The sequence below is a fragment of the Nelusetta ayraudi genome, unplaced genomic scaffold, assembly GCF_046127955.1.
Source record: "Nelusetta ayraudi isolate G7.1 ecotype Tasmania unplaced genomic scaffold, CSIRO-AGI_Nayr_v1 ptg000019l, whole genome shotgun sequence".
Classification (NCBI taxonomy): domain Eukaryota; kingdom Metazoa; phylum Chordata; class Actinopteri; order Tetraodontiformes; family Monacanthidae; genus Nelusetta; species Nelusetta ayraudi.
Genome location: NW_027466069.1, coordinates 851,408 through 875,175, shown reverse-complemented (window position 1 = coordinate 875,175; position 23,768 = coordinate 851,408). Strand labels below are relative to the sequence as shown.

Here is a 23,768-nt window from a genome sequence, read left to right as displayed (position 1 = left end):
GTTTGCGTGTTCTCCCCGTGTCTGCGTGGGTTCTCTCCGGGCTCTCCGGCTTCCTCCCAAAGTCCAAAAACATCCGTGTGAGCTGAATTGGGAACTCTGTAGGTGTGTGTGAGAGCGAATGGTTGTTTGACTTTATCTATGTGGCCCTGCGATGAACTGGCGACTTGTCCGGAGTGTCCCCCTTCCTTCGCCCCCTCTGACAGTTGGGATAGGCTATAGAAAGTGTAGGGTATAGAAAATGGATGGATGTTCTGAAAAGGCCGTTTCCTTGATGAGTAAAGTTTCCAGACGCTCGATCGAATCGGTAACGCCGCAGGATCCAACTCAGGAAGGACGTTGAGCTCGCCAACTGCGAAGCTCCGCCTCTATTGGCGAAACTGACTAAAGTTATCTAAGCGGTAGGATCCCATCCTGGTGTGAGCTGCACTGTGGAATGTACAACAGTGACACAGATCGTCTCTCTCTCAGTCTGATATGGGATAAATAATTTATGTCAGCACTGGACGCTGACCCGATTCTTTTTCCTGCTGAAGTTTTGGAAAGGAATGTCAGAAGATGTTACATTAAAATGAAGTGCTGTGTTTTATACAGAAACCCAAGTAGCACCAGCACCCTTTTTTTATTTTATTTTGGGTGGAGTGGGGGTGGGGGTTTAAGAGGGACTTAACCGAAAGGGTTACCGGTAAGTTGATACAATAGCTGTTGTTTTCAGCCATGAAAACACTACGCTACTTCTGACCGGTTTATTTTTCAAGAGCCAATTAGCTCTTACACTTCACCTCACACGTCTGTGAACAACAAGAACCGGGGCGTCCTACATCCTCGATCCAATAAATGCAACCATGCAAAGAGCTCACCTACACCATCCGCAACACAATGCGTCGCTGCCCATGAAAGGGAGCGAGGTTTAGTGAGATATTATGTAATGCCTTTTGGTTGTGATCAAAAGACACAGGAGGATAGAAAGGGATGAGAAGGAAGATGAGGAGAAGGCGGGGAGGGAGGTGGTGGGAGGGGGGGGGCGTGGGGGGGGGCGGAGGAGGAGGAGAAGGGGGCTGATGCCTCGCCGCAGGCAGAACAAGTCACCGTAGGCAGATTTAATGAATGGAGAGAGTCTCCGGAAACAAAGCTGCAGGAAGTTTTCATTTGTCCTAAAAGAGGGAAAAACTCACTCAAAGTAGGACTGCCCCTGTGGACGTGCTGCTATTTAAGAAAAAAAAAAAAAAAGATAAAAAAAAAAGAAAGAGGAGGTGGAACATTTTTCGAAATGGGAAGCGTCTCGCCGCCGCCCTCTAAGGCGTGCAGCGCCTCGCCGCACTGCGCGGCGTGCGAGCCGAGCGCCTTCCCCTTATCGTAATTGGGCCATGATTAGACTGCGACTGTTCACAGAGCCTGACAGATACAAATGCGCAGCGGCCAGATGAGCAAAAGTAAGATAAATAAAACTGTCAGGATTTTTTTTTTTTTTTCTTTCCGAACTGAAGGCGATTACCAGAGGGATAAACTGAGACGTGGTTGTAGATGTGACCGACCGTCGTCAACATGTGGATGGAGGTTGGACCCATCCAATCAAATTCTGACTCGTGGTACCGACCCACGTCCATCTCTAGAGCGAATGAAAGCCCCAGGGCGAGCTGGCTACGTGACATTGAACACCTCAGAGGTCGTACAATTGTCAGAAAAATTCAAATGTTATGTGGCAGTCAAACGAATCGCATTTTGGCAGAGTAAATGGAGGGCTCAGATTTCAACACTTTACTTAACATAGCTTAGTTTACCATAACAGAACAGAACACAACTTAGCATAACTTCATGTCACATATCTTAACACATCTTAACTCAACTAAACTTTACGTTTATTTAGCTTAAAATAATATGACCTAACTTGACCTAGCATAACCCAACCTAACTTGACTAGACATAGCTTCACTCAGGCAACCTTACCATAGAAAATGTACATATAATTAACACATCAAGTCTAGCACAAATCAACATAGCCCAACTGAACGCCACCAAACATTAACTTAACTTAACTTTCTTCTTCTTAGAAGTCCACAGCTCCCCCAGTGGCCGACTGAGGGCACGCGAGAAACCGGAGGCCCAGGTTCCTCTCATCTGCATGCTGCTTTAACGCAGCGCCGCCTTGTGTTTCCTGCATCAGCGGGTCTCTCAGATAAGGGCTGATTAGAAGAGCTAATATAATAGAATCAGATAGGATCTAAAGCAAGGAGGGGCAGGTGCCTTTTCCCTACATAACCCATCAATCACCACTTGGCTCAAAACAGTTGCCACTGTTGCATCATTAATCTCCTGGGAGGGACTGGCTGCGCCGTCGCTCATAATGAAATGCCGCGTATCAACGTCTCGCCGCTCACGTGACGTTGATACGCGGCAGGAAATCAAACATCCTGTCGACACGAAGGCGCGTTATCTCGTCGCGTGTCGTCCCGTCACAATCGGTGACGCCTGGCGAGCCTTTGTTCCATCGGCAACACGTATGTTGCCGATGATGATCAGACTGAAGCTTTTTTTGTTGTTGCTGTTGTTGCGTTCGCCCGTCGACAGCTGCCGTGGGGTTCCCTCTCGATGCTCCTCCTCACTTCAGTGAGTCACCAGTTGTAGGAATGTGAAACATGAATATGAATCAGGGATCCAAACATTATTCATAGCTGACTGACCTCCCTTTTTTGCCCATAAAGCGTTGACTGTGGTAAAGGGCGTGCACGTGGAACTTCTAGTTTACGCCTGCGACACTTTGCCAGCCAAACTGGAGTGATTAAATCCACTTCTTAAGCTTTTCCCTCCTCTCTGCTGTCTCCGTTTGACGTATAGATTGCTGTTTGGGATTTAAAAAGAGGGATGGAGAAATGGGAAAGCACGAGACCCCCCCCCCCAAAGAAAAAAAAAAAAAAAAAAAAAAGCCTTTTGAAACGCGTCTCATCAAGTCTGAGAGTAAGTTAAACAAAGCAAAAAGGGTCCGCTGAATTATTTCTCACAAATAAGATCTGACATCAAAGAGTGCTGAATGTTTTACTGACCTAAAAAAAAATGCCTCCACTGGATCATTAATAATGTTTTATAAAGCGTCGTCTGATGTCTGCCGGCTCTCTCAAGTATCTGTGATGACTGGAGACCAGACTGAACGATGTTGGTTGTTCTCAAGCTTGAGAGTCGCACTGTTTTGTTTAACAGCTTTCGCTTTGAATGTTTAAACAAAGGACTCTCCCCGTTTCACTGACTTTCCTTTAAGAAGTTTAGCAGCCAAGACGCTGAAGGGAAAACATTAACCTGGCGTGTGAGATGGAGTGTTTTTCCTGAGCTGGAATTCATTTCCTATATTCACCTGGGAAAAAGCAGCAAAACAATTGTGTGTGTGTGTGTGTGGGGGCGGGGCGGCGGGGGGGAATTTAAAAATGCCTTCCCTGTCATTTCTTTTTTAAAAGAAAGCTGCTGTCGCTTTAGCAGCACCAAAGCTAGCAATCTCTTCCTGTATTTGCCCTCCTTTTCCCTGCAAGGTTTTTTTGAGGGCAGGGCGCAGCACACGGCTCCCTGTTTTCATTGCAGCTAAAACAAAGTTCCACGTGCAATGCTGAGACGGAGTGGAAATGCTTCAGTTGGGAGCTTGGCAAGCAAGATTTCTCAGCCAAGCGCTAGTGGTGCCATGCTAGGGAAGTGTCTCTAGTGCAGGCATCGCAACCATGGGCTCCAGCTTCAGGGCGGAGACAAATCACACATTTTTTTTTGCGTGCTACGTGCTGCACTCTCCAATTTATTATTCTTTTGCAAACAAACCCTCTGCAAAAGCTTGACGGTTTAACTTGCGCAAGAATGAGCTCCACCAGCACTGGAGGCTCCATTTCAAGAGGAATTATTGTGCCACGTGCTGTAAAAAGAAAACACACACACACACAAAAAAAAAAAAAAAAAAAAAAACGGGAGGCGGAGAGCTGCAGACGGTGTGTTTGCTTTAACATTTTGCGTCTGTGAATTATGGGGAGTGTATCAGCAGTGGGGCAACAGTGATTTATCGGTGGAAGCGCTGTGCCAGTTAAAATCTGTTAAGGAGTCGGAGAGAGTGGGAGGATGAGAGCGGCATGCTAATGATGCCGCCGCTGTTCCTTGCCACGGATGATTCACCCGCAATATGGGGGAGTTAACATCCACCATGTGGGTAGCGACGCGCGCACACACACACACACACACACACACACACACACACACACACACACACACACACACACACACACACCTTTTCAACTCAGTCTCACCTATACAAGCTCGCTGACTGCTGTCAATACTCGGTCAGTGTCCGAAAGGTGCTGGACGACACCATCCGGCATTACTGCCTGTTGTGGACGTTCCAGATGTGACATGATTGAACCATTTCTTCCCCGTCTCTCCTGTGTTAGTTCGCAAAAAGGTAAGAAAATGTGGCAGAGTTGTGTAACTCACTTGGTAATTGGCTTCTACTGAACTCATGTGGGGCATCATTTCAGCTGCTTCCTCTCCTACGGTCTCTTGCTCTTTCTATCCCTCAGATGCACACACACACACACGTACACACACACACACACACACACACACACTCACTCCGTGAGATGGCGGTTGCCATCTGTAGAGGTTTTGTTGTTATCCTTCACAACATCCTACACACTGATTTTACAAAGCACTGACACAAAAAGTCACTGATGAATAGCTGCCGGCTTTTTGTGGTGTGATGCAGGGAAAAAAAATAATCTCCTATAAAAAAAGAAAACCCAAGCCTCTTTGTTTGTAGCTTTTACTACAGCAAACAGCCAAGTGTTTGTTTGCTTTTTTTTGTTTAGTTTTTTTTTTTTTTCAATAGAAGAAGGCAGGAAAAAAACTGAACCTTGTGCTATAATATCACAAGACTAAATCCAATGGGAGGATGTACTGTTCAACGGGTCAGACTTATCTGGGCTTGGCTTGACGTGCTGTTATATCATCTGATGACACTCCGAGGGGACAGGTTCAGCGTTTTAACCATGTGACAAGAGAGATCAAAAGTAAAGAAATAAAAGGCTTCGGGCATCTTACCAGGATGCCTCTGGGACGCCTCCTTCCAAGGTGCATGTGGCGACCAATTGGGTGAAGGCCTGAGGGCAGGACCAGGACTTGCTGCAGGAAATCTATATCTCAGCCGCAAGGTCCACCAGGAAGCGCTGAGGAGAGTTGCTGATAAGGAGGAGGCCTGGGATGAGACCTGCTGCCACCATTGCCCGACCTTGGATTAGCAAGAAGAAAGAGGTGGGAGATGGGCAGTTTGATTCAAATTGAAAAGCAATAATGACCTTCAGGAGATGTAATAATTTGTCTTCCTTTGGTTGGGGTTTTTCGAGGCCGGCTCCCCTGCTTTAATCGCAGCTAAAACAAAGTTGGTTTTGCAATACTAAAGCAGAATCAAAATGCTTTGTTTAGAGCTTGGCAAGATAGATGTACAAGAATGTATAGATTAAGAATTTAGTGATCCAGCTGCAAAGTCTGGTATGGAAACCTTAAAAAGAGCTTTTTGACAGGGAGCTCTGCACGGACTTGCTAGGATGTACAGTTGTACATAAACAAAACGGGTTGTGTGAGATTTGTGTGATCTCGCAACCTGAACAAGGCGTTCAGGTTGAAGCCACCCCGACCCAAAATCAGGTCAAACGGCATCAAAATGCTTCAGTTTGGAGCTCGGCAAGATGGACGTGGACTGTTCCTGGATTGGAATTGCCCAAAAAAATTTAAATAAAAAAAAAAAAAAATTAAGCACCGTAAGAAATGCTAATAAGAACTAAATGTTCTTTGACTGGTACCTTACACAAGGTTTTTCCCCACTGCTGTCACAGTAGTGCTCTGGGTTTTCTAAGGGTGTGTGACACCTGAGATAACTTTGTGCCGGCAGCTGGAGCCTCGCTTTCTCGCGTCTTTGTCAGAGTGCACCTCTGCGCTGAATGGCATCCGCTGTGGGGAGGCCCGCACTGGGACCCTGTCACTGATCAGTGCCGCTAAGCCCACCGACTCCAGAACTTAGACAGGCCCCGACACCGTGATTACAGGGTTAAGACCTATTATGCCTTGAGCTTCTTATTTTGGGAGCTATCAAAGAGTGCTTGCTCTCTCTCGCTCAAAGAAGCACAAAGAAATAACCTTCAAAAACTAATTTATTCTCCTCTGAAAATCTACCCCTCATTTTCTTCTGAGTTGCACAAAGAGGCGGCGGCCGCACGCTTTAAATTCCCCCCCCCCAACCTATTAATTCTAAATTCCCTCTAAATTGCTTTCTTTCTCAGCTGTTTCCATTTTATTCAAATGACCCTCAAGTAAATCAGTCTTGCTTACTAATATTTCTTCCCCCTCCCTTGCTCCCCCCACCGCCGTCTTCCAACGGTCAGATGGGTAAATTGAATCTGAAAGAGTATTTGTTGCTGGTGTTTGTCGACGATAATGCCTCTTGCAGCTGTGACTCAGGTGAGGAAATGTTTTTTCCCACTCTGAGGTTCGCCGGGTTTCTTTCATTTCATTATAACAAATCCGCAAAAAAAAAAAAAAAAAAAAGAGAACAAGCTCTGCCTCTTTTGTTAAAAACAATTCATGTAAATTAATCTGATCTGAACCTTTGACCAACAATTTTGCATCCAAATTTCTGTTTTTATCCCCCTCTTTCTTCCGCGGGATTTGTCTTCCGCCGGGCTCTGCCCCGGCTGTGTGCAGCGCAGATTTCACAGGATATGGTCATTTCCATGGAGTGTAGACACACTCCCAAAGTGTTTTTTTGCACTTCAAAACACATTACCGCTGAGCTCCGGAGGCTGTAAATATGTCCAGTCTCCCGTTTCCCATGATGCAATGCAGACCAACGGCCAAGATCGTAAGCAACAGCGCTGCTTTCGGGACGTTTTATTCTGTCTCCCCCCCCGCCCCCCGCTGTAAATCTGCTTCTGAAACGGGACGTTTTGTGCCGCTCGCACTGTTGTTGGACAGAAAAACCCACTGCTGCCCCTTTTTCCCCGTACGACACGCTGCTGCTGTTGACTTTGTTAACTAAGTTCTAAAACAAACTGCCTCCGAAAGCATGCAAATTAGCCTCATTCCGCCTCCCCCTCTTTCCCTGTTCCCCTTTAATGACCCAAATCGACGGCAGAGAGGTGCGCCGATTTTGAGCTTTTTCGGTCAAGCGCACGCGCCGTGTGGACCGGTCGCAAAACCGGTAGCTGTTTTTTTTTTTTTCTTCTTTTTTGAGCGTCCATGCGCACGCAATCTGTGGGAATATCACAGATTGGAGATGAAAGCGGGGAGGCAACAAGCTTATCCGGGTGGGAAGAAGCGAAAGACACGCCCACGTGGCGACGGTGCGCTCATCAGTCAGGAAAGTCTCTCCGCTGTGACTCAGGAAATGGAGTATAATTTAACTTGGGGGCCATTTCATTGTTCCCTTTAAGCCTCTTAGCTCTAAAATATTCATATTTCAGGCGAGGGAGGAAGAAATCTGTGACGGCAGCAGACAGAGGCGAGGAAGAGGAGGAGGAGGGGGAGGAAGAGGGAGGGGTGGGCGGGGAGGAAAAAACCCGATAGGATCCGAGCGAGGGAGGCAGAGAGAAGGGGAAGTGATGGAGTGAGAAGAGAGCGAGGAAATGAATGCAAGGGAGAGCGGGAGAGCAGAGCCGCCACTTCCCTCACAAACAACTTTTTGCCTTTCCGTCGCTTCTGTTCTCTCCTCGAAACTCGCGGCGGCAGCGGCAGACCCGTCCAATCGGAGGGGAGTCGCTCCGCTGTCATCCTCCTCACTTCTGCCGGCTGCCGACGGGGGAGAAGATGGCGTGGATCGCACACGGCCGCCGTGATCTAGTAAAGAGAATTGTTTGAAGATAACTCGACATTCTTTTGCCGCGCGCTGTTGTCTCTCAGACAGTGGGTTTGGCTCAATAAGTCACCAAAAAGGCTCCAATGCGCACGGCAGTGTGTCCACTATAACAGGCTGCTTCTTTTTTTTCCTGCTGCTGTGCGGATAAACGGTCCAATTTAGAAGGCTTTGGCTGTGGCCTGTTGTTTTGTTTTCCATATGCAATTATGTAAGTGTCATACGCGACATATGCAGAATTCTATGGATTCATCCTACATATCTGTCCGATAAAGACGAAAGCGGGTGGACGGCGGAGGCAACTGGAGCAGCTGGAGGCTGCGAAGTTCCTCCACCGCGAAAACAATGCCGTCTACCCAAGAAACTCCCACCGTCCAGGCTTTGATCAAACTGTCACTGCTGCAGCTTTAACAAAACCCCATGTAGCAGCAGCAGCAGCAGCAGCAGCAGCAGCAGCAGCAGCAGCTGGGGGTGCCCCCTGTCTGTCTCCCACCAGGACTTTCAAAGCCAGACAGCAGCTCAACACAATGGCGGCTGGCAACTGGTCTGGGAATCCGTTGCATTTTCTCTGACTTGTGTCTGAACATTTTAGCCACCATGCTACATTTGGTAATAGGTAACATTGATCAGGTGGTCAAGAGGGGAAAGAGAAAAACAATTTTGGAACGTGTCAGAGGGGCGAAAACATTTTCACAAGCTTCACAGCTTCTTAACATTGCAAGTAGAAAATAAAATGCAAATGTAATTCCAACAGTGGGTGGATTCTGAGATGCGTATGATGTGCAATTTCAATTTCTCCTGTTGACTTCCTCAGCTTCGTGTTATGACTCTGTTGCCAGGTGCTGAATGTGTCCATGGCTTGTAAAAGAGGGAGGGAGGATTATATACAAAGACCTGGTCACTTTCACATAGTCGTCATATCCCGATGGTGTCAACACAACATGTGGTTTTAAGTGCGTCTCAATTGGTAAAACCTCACCTCCATCGGCTGCTGCTCACCGGGAAGTGATGTATGCTATTTGTGTTCCAGCATTTTTATCTGCTAATTAGTAATTATCCTGCTGTCACAGTGTGTTCACGGTGCAAGTGGCTAAGTCCCAGATTGAAAAGTGCGATGTGCGCCTCTGCGCTGGGGCACATCTTAGTCTTGGCACTCTGACAGCAAACGCTAATTGAATGGAGCCTCAGCCTATGATCCAGCTGTAAGACAGTTATGTAACGCTCCCAAAGCCAAATGAGGGCTGGCGCGATCCAAAGGGAGCTATACGCAGAGCATAGCATGAGTGAGTCACCGCGTCCTCCATAGGTAAGCGAAAAGTAAACTCTCACAGTAGCTCATAATGTAGAGTTGAAGACAATAACTTCTCAAGAACCCGACAAATGTCACAATTTTGAAACTGGAAGCGAGTGACAAAGATCATGGCTGCAACACAAGATTCGCATCTGTATGTTATTTGGCTCCAAAATGCAACATACAACGTAGGCCATGGATGCTGTTGCTGTTGGACTGCTCTATGCCGCTAACTTGCTGGTACTTTAAGTTTATCTCACACATCCATCTAAGCCAATGCTAAGAAACCAGAGGAAAGAAAGAAAGAAACAAGAAGGTATGGGAGGTGATTAAACAAGCCTTTTTTCATGGTAAATACCATTTTCTTTTTTTCCACGTTATCAGACATTACAGAGGACATTTTTAGTGTACAAGCCTCGCTTTGGGTGTGAGTAAGTATTTCGACGGATGAGCAAGATTAAATCTCGATTAAAAAGTTACATTTTGCCAAAGATCTTTCAATCACACACATGCTCCAGGCAAATTCATTCTGTGTGTCATCTTGTTATGATCCTGGGGCTGTTCCTTTAACATTTTGGAACATTAGCTTATTTCCATAATGCCTATAGTCATACGAGTACATTCCCTCTAATCATCAGTGCCTGTTGTTTTGAGAACTAGGGGTGGAGGGGAATGGCTCATCAAATTCACAATCCAACAATTCCAGAATGCTCGTGTGGACAAGTTGTGACTTTATGGCAATACGGCAAACATATTCAGCTCTCCCTTTAAAGACATTAAGGCAGGCCATTTTGTCTTGCTGCGGGACCAGTATCGCAAAGACTTTTTTGAAGATGTCTTTGTGGATAACTTTTATCTCGGCGGTTTCTTAAAACAACGTTACCATGTCCTCTGCTCGTTTGTGCTGGTTGAAATTGTTTCTGCAAAGGTTCCCAAAAACAGGCAAACAAACAAAACGATGAAACAACGCTGTGGGAAAAACTGTGTTGGATTTTCTTTCCCTATGTCTCTGAAAGTGTTGATGCATCCCCGTGGGTTACCATGGCTCTACAACACAGCTCCCGAGATGAGAGGGGTTTTAACTGGAGATATTTTTAAGACAAAGTAATGGAGGGAAAGACTGCCCGAGGTTGTGACGAGGAGCCGTATTTTCCATCACCCAAAAAATATGGCGTGCCCCTGAGTGGCGCAGCAGCGGTCGCTTGTGAGAGAATCAGCGGCGATAACGAGCAGAAGAAGATGACGAAGAGGGGAGACGGTGAGGGATGGTTGTCAGGGTTCGAGGAGAGGAGGCAGTGGAGAGGCTTACTACACGTGGGCCGCGCAGTAACCAGGCAGCGCCGGCCTCCTGCTCCTGCCCTCTCCCTCTTTGCTTTTTTTTTTTTTTTTTTTTTTTCAAAAAGACAAAAAAACCCAAAGCTGATTTGACATGCTAATTTGATGGAGGAGCGTGGGCGGATATGGAGAAGGTTTCAAGTGGAGAGAATGGCAAGAAACGAGAGGGAGAAATCAAGGGAGAGAGTGGGAGTGAGCGCTGTGACGGAGGGAGCTGAAAGGGAAGCGAATGGAGGAGTGAGACGAGAGGCACTCCGGGGTGAGAGAGCGCCTCCCTCAGCCGCCGAGTGGCTGTCAGTTTTGCGGCGCCTCTACCGGCAGCTGCCACCTGCTGGCACCTGGCACGTGTTTTTTTTTCTCCAAGGAGGGGGAGGAAGAGGAGGAGGTGGAGTTTCTCGGAAATCTGGTGTGGGTTCTAGTAATCGCAACAGATTTAGAAGAATGGTAGGTGGACAGGTAGACACTTGGACGCCAAGGGTTGAGCCAGAAGCACTTGAAGGGCTTTTAGGGGGTCCCCGGGGAAAAAGAAATGGTCTTGATTGTGGTGGCTGGAATAGCAGAGAGCTATTGTGTAACGGTCCAACAGAGATGATTGCTTCACACTTTTATGTTCTGAACGTCGAACAGAACATTGTTATATTTTCACCTCTGAGCTGAGATCAATTTCATGCTTTTGACTGCCAAAGAATTTGCTCTAAGCCAAAAACAAAGGCGCTATAGAAAAGGGGCAGTTTATTGAAAAGTTTCTGCACTCTTTTTCCACACGGCTTTTCGACTGGCGACATTTTCTCATCCACACAAACCCTCTTGCGTTTCTCAGAGGACGAGAATTCCATCGCTTGCCACTGCAAGAGATTTCCACAGTGACCATGTAGCCAAACAAAAAGCAGTAGAAAAAATAGCAACAGAAGAAGATCACGACACACCTTTATTCTGCTGGCGTGGCATCGTTCAAATGTGTGAAAGACTCCTTACCGTGACCGTCTTCTCAGCCAAAATATCCACTGTAGCCTTCCAGACTGGAGACACTGGATCACCCAGAGGCATAGCCTTCCATTGTACTGGCAGAACTACTTTTCACCTGTGAAACTCCAGAAGCCTTTTGAGGATCTGAATCGGATAATATTGCCAGAGCCGCAGTGGACAAGGGTGAAAATCCACATGTGATGATATTGCCTGGGACTCTGCTAGACTCGTACACTCTCGACGCCCTTTCCTTGGTGGAAAGGGTGTATTGAGTGACTTTGAGAACGTACAGTGAAGTACAGAGCTGACTGCCGTCGTCATCCTCATCTTTTTTTCCACTTGATCTCCAGAAACAGCCGGGATCGGACGCCGCCCTCAGGGCAGTTGTTATCCAGGAGAGGAGGCTACACGTCGGGGTCCACAACGGCTGGTGCTTCCTCGACAAGCCCCAGGTGGTGGTCCTGGAGCCTCTGGTTTCAGGGCCGAGGGGCCGAGCAGACAGCACCTCCAAGCAGAGCAAAGACAGGTGAGCGCGAGTCTCAATGTGCACTTTGGAAATATTAATCAAGCGAGTTAATGTTGAATTAACTCTCGATGTCTAAGTAGTTTTTTTTCGGTAAAACATAATAGTGGAAGACATGACAGGGCAGGATGACCACAATGCTTCACAGTGTACATTAAGAAAATAGAAATAGATATCTTGCCGTTGATCCCTTCACGAAAACATTAACTGGCTTAGATGAACACGAAAGACCGCGATATTTCCTCCTTCCTCAGCGTGACTGACATGCCTGTTCATCATCTGCACAGACTTGTTTTATCTGTTGATGAAGTTTCAGCATCGAGTTTTTCATTCATGTCATCTTGCCTTTCCGAGTCCAGTGCTAAACCTTGCATTGGGCCCTCTGTTTGCTGTCATTCTCCCCTCTCGTGCGAGGGTCCAATCAATAAAAAAAAAAAAAAAAAAAAACTCAGGATGTGGACCTGGAGCCTTATTGTCTTGTTTTCCAAACATTGATTCTCATTAACATCACACGTGGTGCTGTTTGTTCTGGATGTACCAGCCATGTCTGTCTTGTGTACCGTCTGCTTCATAAGGTCAGCATCTAGACAGCCGTCCTTCACCAAATGCCGGAAGACGACAGTGTTGAATTCCTACGCCGTTAATCTTTGACTGCAAAGATAAAAGACCAGATATTCAGTGAATTGAGTGTTTCCATTTGCATACACAGCTCCATCATATGCATCAATTCGTGGGGGACAGCAATTTACTATTTTCTTCTTTCCCTAAGTTGGATTGTTGTCTTTGCATATGTGCACTCGAGGAGTTGGAGTCCCGACTCTGGCCTCATAAGTCACACACTATTCAACTCCTCTGAAAACGGCCCCCTGTAATTCACTTTAATGTGCGTTTGCGCTTTAAAACAAATCAAGGGGATGTGACTCCCGCTGCCTTTCCCCTTGAGTTTTATTGAGACAACATGGCACTCGCCGCTAACCTTGTCAAAGTGGCTCTGCTTGTTGTAAGGTCAAGCGCGCCCGCTTTAAATCAACTGCGACTGCTGACATTTTTTTTTTTCTTCTGCAGAGTCGGAGCAACACTTTCAGTGCTGTGTGGCGATGCAAGCAAATTTGCCGCAGTATTACACAGAAATACGGGAATTTACATCTTGTCCCGGAGCCCGAGTACAGTTCTATAATGCTTTCAGAGTTGTTGTTAAGATGTGGCCCCTGCAGGTGCCATCCTTTCCGAACTACCTGACTCCAGTGGAAAAACGCCTCAAGCTTATTATCTCCTTTAAGAGCAAAAAAAAAAAACAACTAAAAACAAAACCTTTAAAAACCTCAATGATAGGAACTTACTGTTGGAGGTATAAACATTAGCATTGGAGCTAATGGACATTTCACACCATCCCACTCACAATAACAAACAAAACCTTCGGACAATTGAACAGTATTTGAAACGTTAAAATAAAGTTCAATTGCTTGTTGCTTAAGGCTCCATTGAAACATTAGTGATGTTTGAATTCAAAGATGAACCGCAGAGCTTGTTATTAGTGTATTTTTGTTTGTTTTTTTTAAAATGCAGAAGCATTTCCCAGAATATGGGTGCGTTTCCATAAATGTTTCTCCGTCTCCATGTAGTTCGCTCGGGAAGGATCGCGGAAATGACAGCGATTTAGATAAACTTCCCCCCTGGTTCGCATCAAACTTTGTGCACTGACTAATAAGAAGTTGTAGTTATTGTTGAAATAACATCAACGTCAGGACTGCTGGGACTCATTGTTGTCTGCGTAAACATCCCCAGCTGACAAGTAACAATTTTCCAGCTGTGAAAATAATTTAAATCTGACTCCCTGTTGCTAACGTATAAACGCCGCTGTAAGAGCTCGCGAAGTTCTGTCCTTGAATCTAAGCACAGTCAACGACAATTTTCATTCAGTCGATTTTTCTTTATTCATTCATTTTTTTTCTTGCTTTTTGTGTGGAATAAAACCAATGCAAGCAGCCTCTTTGGGGATGTTGGCGAGGAAGCCTGACAGTCCATGTTGCTCATGTCTTACCTGATGCCTCTCGACAGCAGAGAAGGACTGAAAAATGGGGGAAGAAAGAAAGTCTAAAGTGCTGCCTGTTCCATCCTCCAGAGAGTTTGGAAAGCAAAAAGTAAACCAAAAAAACCTTCTCCATCCCACCTCATGACATGCCAGCGTTCCAACATATTCTACCATCTATGGTGAACGTAGCTCACACAAGAAGCTGCTGCACACCGGGCAACGCTTACCGCCGTTGTGTAGCGATTAACGTTACTCAACGACAAGAAACAAGCTGAATCGTCACTTTAGAGAATTTTTTTGTCCAGCGATCCTGTTCTGTTTCCCTTGATTGCTAACCTTGGAACGCAGCATCAGGACTGACATCTCACATGTCCACCTGGAAAAGCACACACCCTGCTGGCCTGGTTTCAGAATTTGTAAAGCCAGCCAGTGTTCTCTCAATTGTAAACATCAATCTAACGAAAACAAAACTCAACTATTTCAGTAGCAAAAATTGAGAGGCAATTTGAGCCAATAACTGAAACAAAGACGGTGACCGAAGGCTTTAGGAGTGAGGTGTTGCACCTCACTCCTAAAGCTTCGAGCTTCTGCTAAACGTCCCAAGTGATGGCCTGAACTCGAACATGACGGGCTGTCCGTCTGAGTTCCTCACTCCCTGACAACTGCTGCTTTTCATCCATACAGCTCATCAGCGTCACCGCTCCCACAAACGCTGGGTCTTCGCAGCAGCTTGGAGCTCCGGCTGGCCAATCACCACGCGCTGGCCGTCGTCTTCCAGCTGGAGTGCGTCTTCTCCGCTCCCATCGGCCGTGAGACCATGGTAAGAGGCTCCAAGTCGAGTCTTTCACGAAGCTTAAACCCCTGAGAACCTGGACTTTGGTTTTGGCTGGCAGCACCGGCTGACTTCTGCGTGAAAAAAAGTGAAAAAAAAAAAACCCAGGTCGTCACAATAATGGGGCCAGAAAGAGAGTGAGGGAGTGAAGGAGGCAGGTAGGAAGAGCGGAGGGGGAGGGGAGACCTTGGCCTCCTCTCACCATCCTGCCTTTTGTTCTCTCACCACCTGGATCTCATCCTTGGGGCATCGTTCAATCCATCTCTTACCAGCGTCTCCCAAAGGAAATTACCGCAGGCATCCTTGGCCATAAGTTCTGTGTAAACAGAAGAGAGGGCTGGAAGGATGGAGGCAACAACAACAAATTGAGTTGCTGTCACCTGGCCTGAGCTGCTCGCTCGGCTGGGCTTTGTGTCCGCGCCGCACCTGGAGGTTACACCAAAGGCCACAGATGCGACTCACCACTTGTCGTGCTTTATTGAGAGAGCAACACCACAGTGTGGTTGAAAGGTGATTAGGAATGATATACCAATGTTGAATCATTTTGTAAATGATTAATGTTCCGGAATTTTTTTTTTTATGTTGAAATTGAAAATGTAAAAATTTGAAATTCATGGACGCCTCCACATTGTGCCACCGTATATCTACAGCAGTGGCGGGCCGTGCGTTTCACGCCGAGGCCATCAGTGACGTCATATTTAATCCACCATAAATTAATACACCTCATAATACCCCCAATATGACACGGCTTAAGAATCCATAGAGAATCACACTGAGACATGACATCACCATCATATAGGGGACCTAGTTGAACAGAACATAGTTTATGGAGCATTTAAATCATAATTAAGACTTAGTAAACTAAGGCCACTGATACTGTCAAAAAAAAGATTCCTCAACAAAGTTTTAAAAAGTCAACCAGAACTTCCCTCTGTGAGCTTAAACTCTTGTCTAAACATGTCCAATGAACTGTATGACAGACCCACGAGACAATAACGAAACAAATTATTGAATTATCAAGTAATTATAGAATTGAACATGTTGACTTGAGATCTGATTGGCTATCACAACTAACTGTGGTCCGTTCACTGACAGCGAACAGGAGCCTATGTCGGTTCCGCTGGCTTAAGGCAGATTTCATGGCACCTGGCTCAAATACGATTGGATGAAAAGTCTACCGAAATAAACGACAACGAAGCAACGCAACCAAGTGGATGTTATATGATGTAAATAAATAATAACTTTATTATCATATTTACGGGAAAACATACTTTTCTAAGTATGGTTAGGCCCTGAAGGTGGATCTACTTCCTGCTCTCACTCTGACATCACAGCTGGTACTTGCAAGATCAAAGTGAACATCAGCAATACAAACATTGATGTCATGTAACGCTGTGTGCATTATGATTTTTCTTACCACTAGATGGCGCTAAGTCTCATATAGCGGGCCTTTAAAATCGTCTTTTCTAAATATTCTGAGGTCATCATCGTTTCGATAAATGCATGAGACAACAACAGCTGTTGTCGGTCTAGTGTTGTGTCTGGGTTCATCCTGCTCGCCGGTCCAATCATGTCTTGTACCCACTCTCCTGCTTCTGTCCACGTGACTTGAGGCACTGGCACCTGTGCGAGTCGGACACAGTCAACAGGCCTGTGGGGAAATCATTTCTAAATTCGAGCCACACCACTTAACCAATGGCACTGGGCAGCTTCGGGATGGCTGCGGTAATTATGTGCGTGGGCGAGCCTTCAACTTCACTTGTTGGTGCGCAGCGACGGTTGGCTCACTCTGCGCTACGCTGTGCTGCCCTTTCACCAAAGCTCCGAGGTCGCTGGATCGGCAATTAAAAGCTCCGGAAAAAAACTGTTCGCAGAGCGTGACTCTGCGTTAGTTCACCGGTCACCGCTCCTGCAGCCACTCTGGAACCAATCAGGTAGTGGTACATGGAAGGTCCCGCCCACATAACCCACAGTACTTTATTGGGCTAAAGGCAGTTTTTGCTGTAGAGCTCCTGCATGATACATATGCAAGGAGGCGTCTGTTGTGAGAACACTCATGCGCAGTGCTTTTATTCCATCTAGTGTCAGCACTGTGTGGAAAATCCTGATTGCATTTCAACAGAATAGATTGAAAGGAGTAGCGGTTAGTGCTGCCGCCTCACAGCAAGGAGGTCAAGGGTCAAGGGTTCCCTCCGGGTTCTCTCCGGCTTCCTCCCACAGTCCAAAAGCATGCATGTGAGGTCAATTGGAAACTCTGAATTGTCAGTCGGTGCGTCTGTGAGTGCGAATGGTTGTTTGTCTCTATGTGGCCCTGCGATGAACTGTTGACTTGTCACCCTGCCTTTTCCCTATGACAGCTGCAAAAGGGTCCAGCAGACAAGAAGTTGGTATTGAGGATGGATGGAGTAGCTGTCTGTCATTTCACCTGTTTTTTTTTCCTGCTGGCTGTTATAACGACGGTCTTCTAGCAAAACGTCTGCCTCTGTGGCATGAATATTTGATGAAGCCAAAAGATACTCAGCAAGCAACATGTCAAGTGTGTGTACGTGCATGTGTGTGTCAAGTTTGTTGGTGTCAAAGCAGAGGTCAGTATATCCTGGATGCTGAGTGAGCAGGCATTGAGAAGAATGCTTTCTACCTCCGGGATACGTTTGCTTATGCTTAAACATAACTAAACACATCAACCAAAACTGCTCCGCTAAAGTTTGGGATAAAACCTGAAGAATGTTGCTGTTGAAGGGGCGGCAGTACCTCAGGATTCAACCCCCGCCTGACGGCGCCGCCTCACACCTCACGAGCGCGAACAAGAAAAATGGTTAGTTTGGACTGGACGCCGCTCAGGCCAGCTGGCCTCCGGTCTGGCGCCGCCTCACCGCTCGCACAGCCTTAAATCAAGTCGCGGGTTTGAAACTTCTTCTCCCCCCCGCTCGCTCTAAAAAAGCCGTCGCCTAAAAAGTCTGAGCGATACGACTTTCCGCGTGGCGTCGCCGCCTCACGGAGAAATAAAGCCGAAGTAGGACACGCAGCCAGAAAGGGGAGATTAATAGCAACAGGCTGCAGGAGATAAAGAACTGCATCGGCAGTCTGCACACCGCAGCTCCGTGGTGTGCATGAGCGCGCGCGTGTGTGTGTGTGTTTGGAAGGGGGGGGGGGGTTTGGGTGGGTAGTCTGTCTGCTCCGTGAAGACAAGAAAAAAACGTGTCTCGGGCGTTGCTCATTCAGTTTTCACTCGCACCCCTGCAAAGTCTCTTCTTTTTCTGAGAAGCGCGGGGTGGGGGGGACGGGGGTTGGGGGTGGGGTGGGGGGGCGGTGGGCGCTTGGCGGCTGCCAATGTGGCGGCAAGTGGTGCGATTCAGCAGTAAACACAGAGGGACGGGGAGGCGAGAGGGATAATGGTGTTGACTAATAAACGGCAGGCTCCCATTACAATTCGCTGCGGAGGCTGCGTCTCCCCGGGGGGGGGGCGGGATGCTGCTGCTGCTGCTGGTGCTGCTGCTGGTGGTGGTGCTGCTGCTGGTGGTGGTGCTGCTGCTGGTGGTGGTGGTGGTGGTGGTGGTGGGGGACCGTCCTCCTCCTGCTTTTGATGTCTCCCTGACACTCGCCTCCTCCCCTCCGCTCGCAGGAATATCAACGTTGAGCCGGCAAAAGCGTCGCCAAATGTTCGGAGCGCCTCGTTTTTTCCAGCTCGGGCTCCCCGAGTCCACTCACTCGCTGCTGCGCACTGAATTCCTACAGACCCACAAAAATATGTCAAAAACAAGTTCTCCGACCGACGCTGGCGAAATTCGCAGTTTCGCCGCAGCCGGTCGCGACCTGACAACAGCTTAATATTGCACATTAATTATCAAGATGCTGCCGCTGAGGAGAAAAAAAACAACAACTTTTTCATCTTCAACAGTGGTAATATACCCCGGAATATTGTGCATATCTGAACCTCAGAGGATGGGAACTGGCAGAATATTCACTGCAGGTTAATAATTTATTCATTTGATTAAAAAAATCAACCCCCCCCCCCGCCCTCAAAAAGATCTATCTATCTATCTATCTATCTATCTATCTATCTATCTATCTATCTATCTATCTATCTATCTATCTACCTGTTTTTGCCAGTGTTTTTATTTGATTCTTTGAGTCACATTTAGTGTGAAGATGAAACACCATAGGCAATTTTTTAGACTCAATGGCATCAAAACACAACCCAAACCTGAGGCAGAAATGAAACCTGTCAACATATATGACCAACAAAAATGGACAAGCAGTGAAAGGAACATTAAAAAAACAACAGCATCAGCTTCAGAGGACAACAGACTTTGTCAGCTGAATGTCGTTTGTGTTGAAGTCAAGAACCAATCCCACTGAAAGTCTCCATGGGACTCTTTCATAATTTGCAATGTTAAACAAAGTTCTGAGTTTTGATCCAGTTTGGGACATTTGTGACCTTTGTTTTTATTTTTTTTTTTTAACTGTAAAACTCCAGACTGTGGTTCTCTAGTAAACATGTAAAACTGTGAATCCTCTCTCAGTTGTGCATGTCATAGCGGCATAGGAAAACAGGTGTTGTGTGGGTGACAGACAAACAAACAAACCAAGAGAAAAAAAAAAAAAAGTCTCTATTTTTCCTCCTCTTCATCACCTTCTGCCTCTGTGGCATGATGAATATTTGATGAAGCAAAAGATATTCAGCAAGCAACAAGTGTGTGTGCGTCTAGTTTGTCGGCGTCAAAGCAGAGGTCACCGTATCCTGGATGCTGAGTGGCAGGCATTGAGAATAATGTTTCCTGCCTCCTGGATATGTTTGGCTACAGCAGCGGGATGAGACGATGCGATGATGAGACGATGGGAGAGCTTGACGTCGCCGCTCTGCGTGTCACGGCTCGCTAAGATGTAGGGGAGGAGAGCGCACGCCATCGACAGCACTTGACGCCACTCGCGAACCCTTGCCGCTCTCAAGTGGCTGAATGTGCGCGGCAGTGCGCCCTGACCTTTGACCCCAGCTCCAATATGGCTGTTGACCCCCGTGATGCTTACCTTCCCCTCCCATCCCTCTTGTTTGTCCATGGATTCTTTTTGCGAAAGCAGTAAGAGTTAAAGGTTCCATACTAAATTTGTTTACAGAGCTTTTTTTTTTTTTTTTTCTACCCAGGCAGCAGTGGAGTTGCCTGGCATTTAAATGATATGACGTTCTACTACAACAGCATATTTAGCTCTGTGTTTACAGTGTCCTGCAATTTATTTATTTATGTTTTTTAAAGACTGAGGCTCTGTTGGCCCAATGTGTCGTGACAAAACATGTTGGCCCTCGAAGGGAGCAACCAACACCTGACTGGGTGTGTCGTCATTGATCCGGAAGAGATCGTGAAAGTGCCCTCTGTGATGTCACTAAGAGCCGATTTCCAGAACTAGTGTGGGTTTTTCACTGACAGGCTGGAGACTTGCGTCATGGTTAGACAACTTTGGTAAAGGGAGTTGCTGTGCGAGTCTCTGAGTTAAAAGCTTGAAGACATTTCGCCTTTCAAAAAAAAAGAAGGTTCCTTTATATGAAAAACTGAACTGAAGAAGACTTTTGGATGAAAGGCAGAAACGCCTTGAAGTAACGGAGAAAGAGGTCCAGTACAACTTCAGAACCTCCAAAGTCATCGGCAAAGTGAACTTTGCATAATGTGAGACCTGAAAGGGCAGTTGTTTCCCCTCACAAAATTCAAGCCAGTGGAACGCAACATTTTGAAAACTTTAAATAACATGCAAAAAGGAAAAGCAACTTACAATACAGTATCTCTCATCTGAATAGACAGTGCATGCTATACTGCCCTTCGTGCAGTTTTGTGGTATTTTATTGATCCATGTGTGGGCAGCACTAGAAAAATCATATTCCGCACAGCAGAAATTGTTGTCCACGTACGTGCTATTTATACACGCTTTTGGCCCAAAACCTTAATAGACTTGGGCATTGTGAAAGATAATGTAATAGCCAATTCAGCCCTAGAGTCTAGGGCACCCCTAGACTCTCTCAAACCTCACAACTGAACTCTTGACGTCGTCCTCAATGCGGGAAGCAAACAGCACGTTAGAATCACGGTCTGTTTTTTTTGTTTGTTTATCTTTTAAACTGAGCTGTGATTGACACGTGTGTGACGCCGACGCTCTCACTCAGACTCCCCTGTGAGGGAGCACCGTTGGCAGCGCCATCACCGACTTTGCTTTCCCGCCACTAGATGGTGCTGTGTGGTGCGGTTTGAGGGCGCCCCCCCCCCCCCCCCCCCCGCCTCCCGCCTCCCGCCTCTCCGACGGCCAGAGGACGGCCTGCTTTCCCGCGGTTCTCTCCTCTGATTGAACAGAACGATGTCTTTTGATGTGTTCTTACGGGACCGAGGTGGCAAACAAAGAGTGAGAGAAACACCGCAACTGTTTTGTCGTGTCCCTTCCTCGCCCTGAAATCATCGACGAGTGCCATCCAAACGCAATCACTCTGAGCCGTGGGACTGCCGCTCGGCTCTCTCCCCGAGACGACGAACACGGATGGCCTCGTTTATTTTTTATTTTTTTTGCAAAAAATTGTGTCCCTGCCGAACGCCTTCGGTCGTGAAGAAAGAGAACCACGCCGTGTCATCATTTGCCCTCATTGGTGTTTTTTTTTTTCTTTCTTTTTAATTTAAGTTGCGATTGAGTCGCTCTGTCTGTGTCGTGGGCCGCCTCTGCCTCTGCCTCTCCCTCCCCGGCACAGCCTTTGAGCAGACTTCTTTTATGCCGCTCAGCAGCAGTCAGAGGCATGGAGATAACAATTTAAATTAAGGAGGCTGGGAAAGAGGAGAGGAACTGTGAATTTCCCTGATAGGATGTTCTCATGGCACGTCCGGGGTCAACAAACTTCAAATAGGCAGCTCCCGTCTTCTGCTTCTCCTTTTTTCTTCTTTGGATTCCAGCGGAACGCATTACTTCTGTGCTCTTGTTTTCTCTTTCACTGCTTGTGCTGTTTCCCCCCCCCGCTGAATTCCTCCCTAATTGATAATTGCATTGTGCGAGCCGGCAGCTTCCTCTGCGCCCGTGCCACAGGGAGCTGCACACGCCGACTTTCTGCCTCGGAGTCACAAGAGAAAGCAGGAGAAGGTACGAACTGAAAGAACAAAGGCTGCCTGAGTTGTTAGCCAGAGTGAGTCGCTTTGTCTTGACACAACAACTTTTACCAACGGAAACAATACACGTGAAAATATGAACGCCGCTTTCTGTGCCCCAGTTTCCCCGAAGATCTCCTCAGAAACTTAAGAGGCTCGTCCTTTACCGGCTGAAATCAGCCTTTCGTGATGTCACCGAGGGAACTGATACCTCTCCCGGGTCTGTGTCTACACCCCAAGCCTTTTAGTCCCCTTCCGGAAAAAATGAAGGAAGGTCCAACACAGCGTCACCGAGCAGCTTAACGAAGAGGATTCCTGCATTTGCGTCGCCGAGGGAGCTCCGCCTTGAACCGTCACAGAGTTTTATGTTTCAGGTCTCACTGTCGAGGGGGAGGCAGATAAACATCAAGGCCTCGCACAGCCAACCCGGGCGACCATCCTTGAGAGGAAGACGGGGGTTACAACCTGCCATATAAAGGCATCTTGATAGCACGCCAGAACCGCTTTATGGATTTGGAATCCAACACAAACGGTGCCTGGGAAAGATATCGGCTCCTTTCATATCAGTGAGGATTGAGCGTTGAACAGCTCCTCTTTTCTTTCCTTCAGCAACAACAGCAACAACAAAAAAAAAACAACTTGTATCTGTCATTCGCTTATCAGCCGAAAAAAGTGTATTGCCATCAACAGCGAACGATTTACACGTTGAGCGATCACCGGGGTAAGTGACAGCGGATACCGGATGACGAGGCCTCCGCCTGACTCTCCCCACCTTCCCCTTAATTGTGGCCTGTCAGCATCAATTTGCCCCAGTCGTAACTTCATCTGGGACGTTTTTGACCCGCGGCTGAAGCCGTCTGCAGCAAAGCCATCAGTTGTGCAGGACAACGAGCTCCCGTCTCCTTCTAAGTTTTACGGTGAGGGTGAGCCCACTGGAGCTGCCTCGCGCTAAACAGCTAAATGTACGGCCACTTCAGTCGACGCCATTGGTCCTTTAAATTTGGCCTTGAAACCGAAGAAGAAAAAGGCAAGCAGCCCTTTCCGGGACCTTGAGAACAGAAATCAGGAGAAGCCAGTGGTGCAAACTCTCGATGCAGTTCATAGAAAGCAAGGCTGGCGATTGCGGATTCAGGAGACGGCGGGATCTGGGAGCTGCTCAGCCTCCAGGCAGGAGGAGGAAGTGCAGACGGGAGCAGCAGGGATGGCGAGGACTGGCTCGTTATTTAAAGAAAAAAAAAAGCCTAGCAAGACAGCCACATGAGTGTTGGGTATGTTCACCTTGCAAATGCTCACGTTGCCCGTCTACGCGTTTGCAGGACAACGGGTGGAATTCCCAGAGCAGACGGTTCCTTCCGTTTATCCAAAGTGTCTCAAAAAGAGACGGATGGTGCACATGATCCCAACAGAATCCTTGTTGAAACGCCGCTTTAGAGCCGTCTGGGATGGCTGGTTTGGAGGAAATAGCCCAAACAGTTGTGAGGGTGCAAGAGTCGTTTCTTGGAAATACGGTTGCACGGACGGACGGACGGACGGATGGCCTGGCAATGGTGATAGAAGGGGTTTATGCTCACTTGGGTATATTCTTTTTAATTTTACCCTCTACTTTCTCTATTTTCGCTCATCGGTGAGACACTGGTCATCTCAAGAATCCTCCAGTCGCTGCAATTGGTGAAAAAGTGAGAAAGTCAGAGACTGTCCAGCACACCCAAGTGACTTTTCGGTCGCGGCTCTGCGGACGCGACCCCGACTGAACGTCTCACCGGCGTGGCCACGTTCGCGTTGTGTCGCCCCGCGACCCTGGCAGAGCTCGGCGAGCGCA

General features: G+C 47.3%; 1 protein-coding gene across 1 annotated transcript in view; it reads left to right on the top strand.

The window, feature by feature from the left end:
• The window catches only part of nphp4 (nephronophthisis 4), a 129,208-nt gene that overhangs the window by 36,906 nt on the left and 68,534 nt on the right, over window positions 1–23,768 (top strand). Inside the window, exons 7-8 of the mRNA XM_076026115.1 lie at window positions 11,804–11,979; window positions 14,693–14,828. Of these exons, the coding sequence (XP_075882230.1) occupies window positions 11,804–11,979; window positions 14,693–14,828 (312 nt within the window). The remainder of the gene's footprint in view (window positions 1–11,803; window positions 11,980–14,692; window positions 14,829–23,768) is intronic.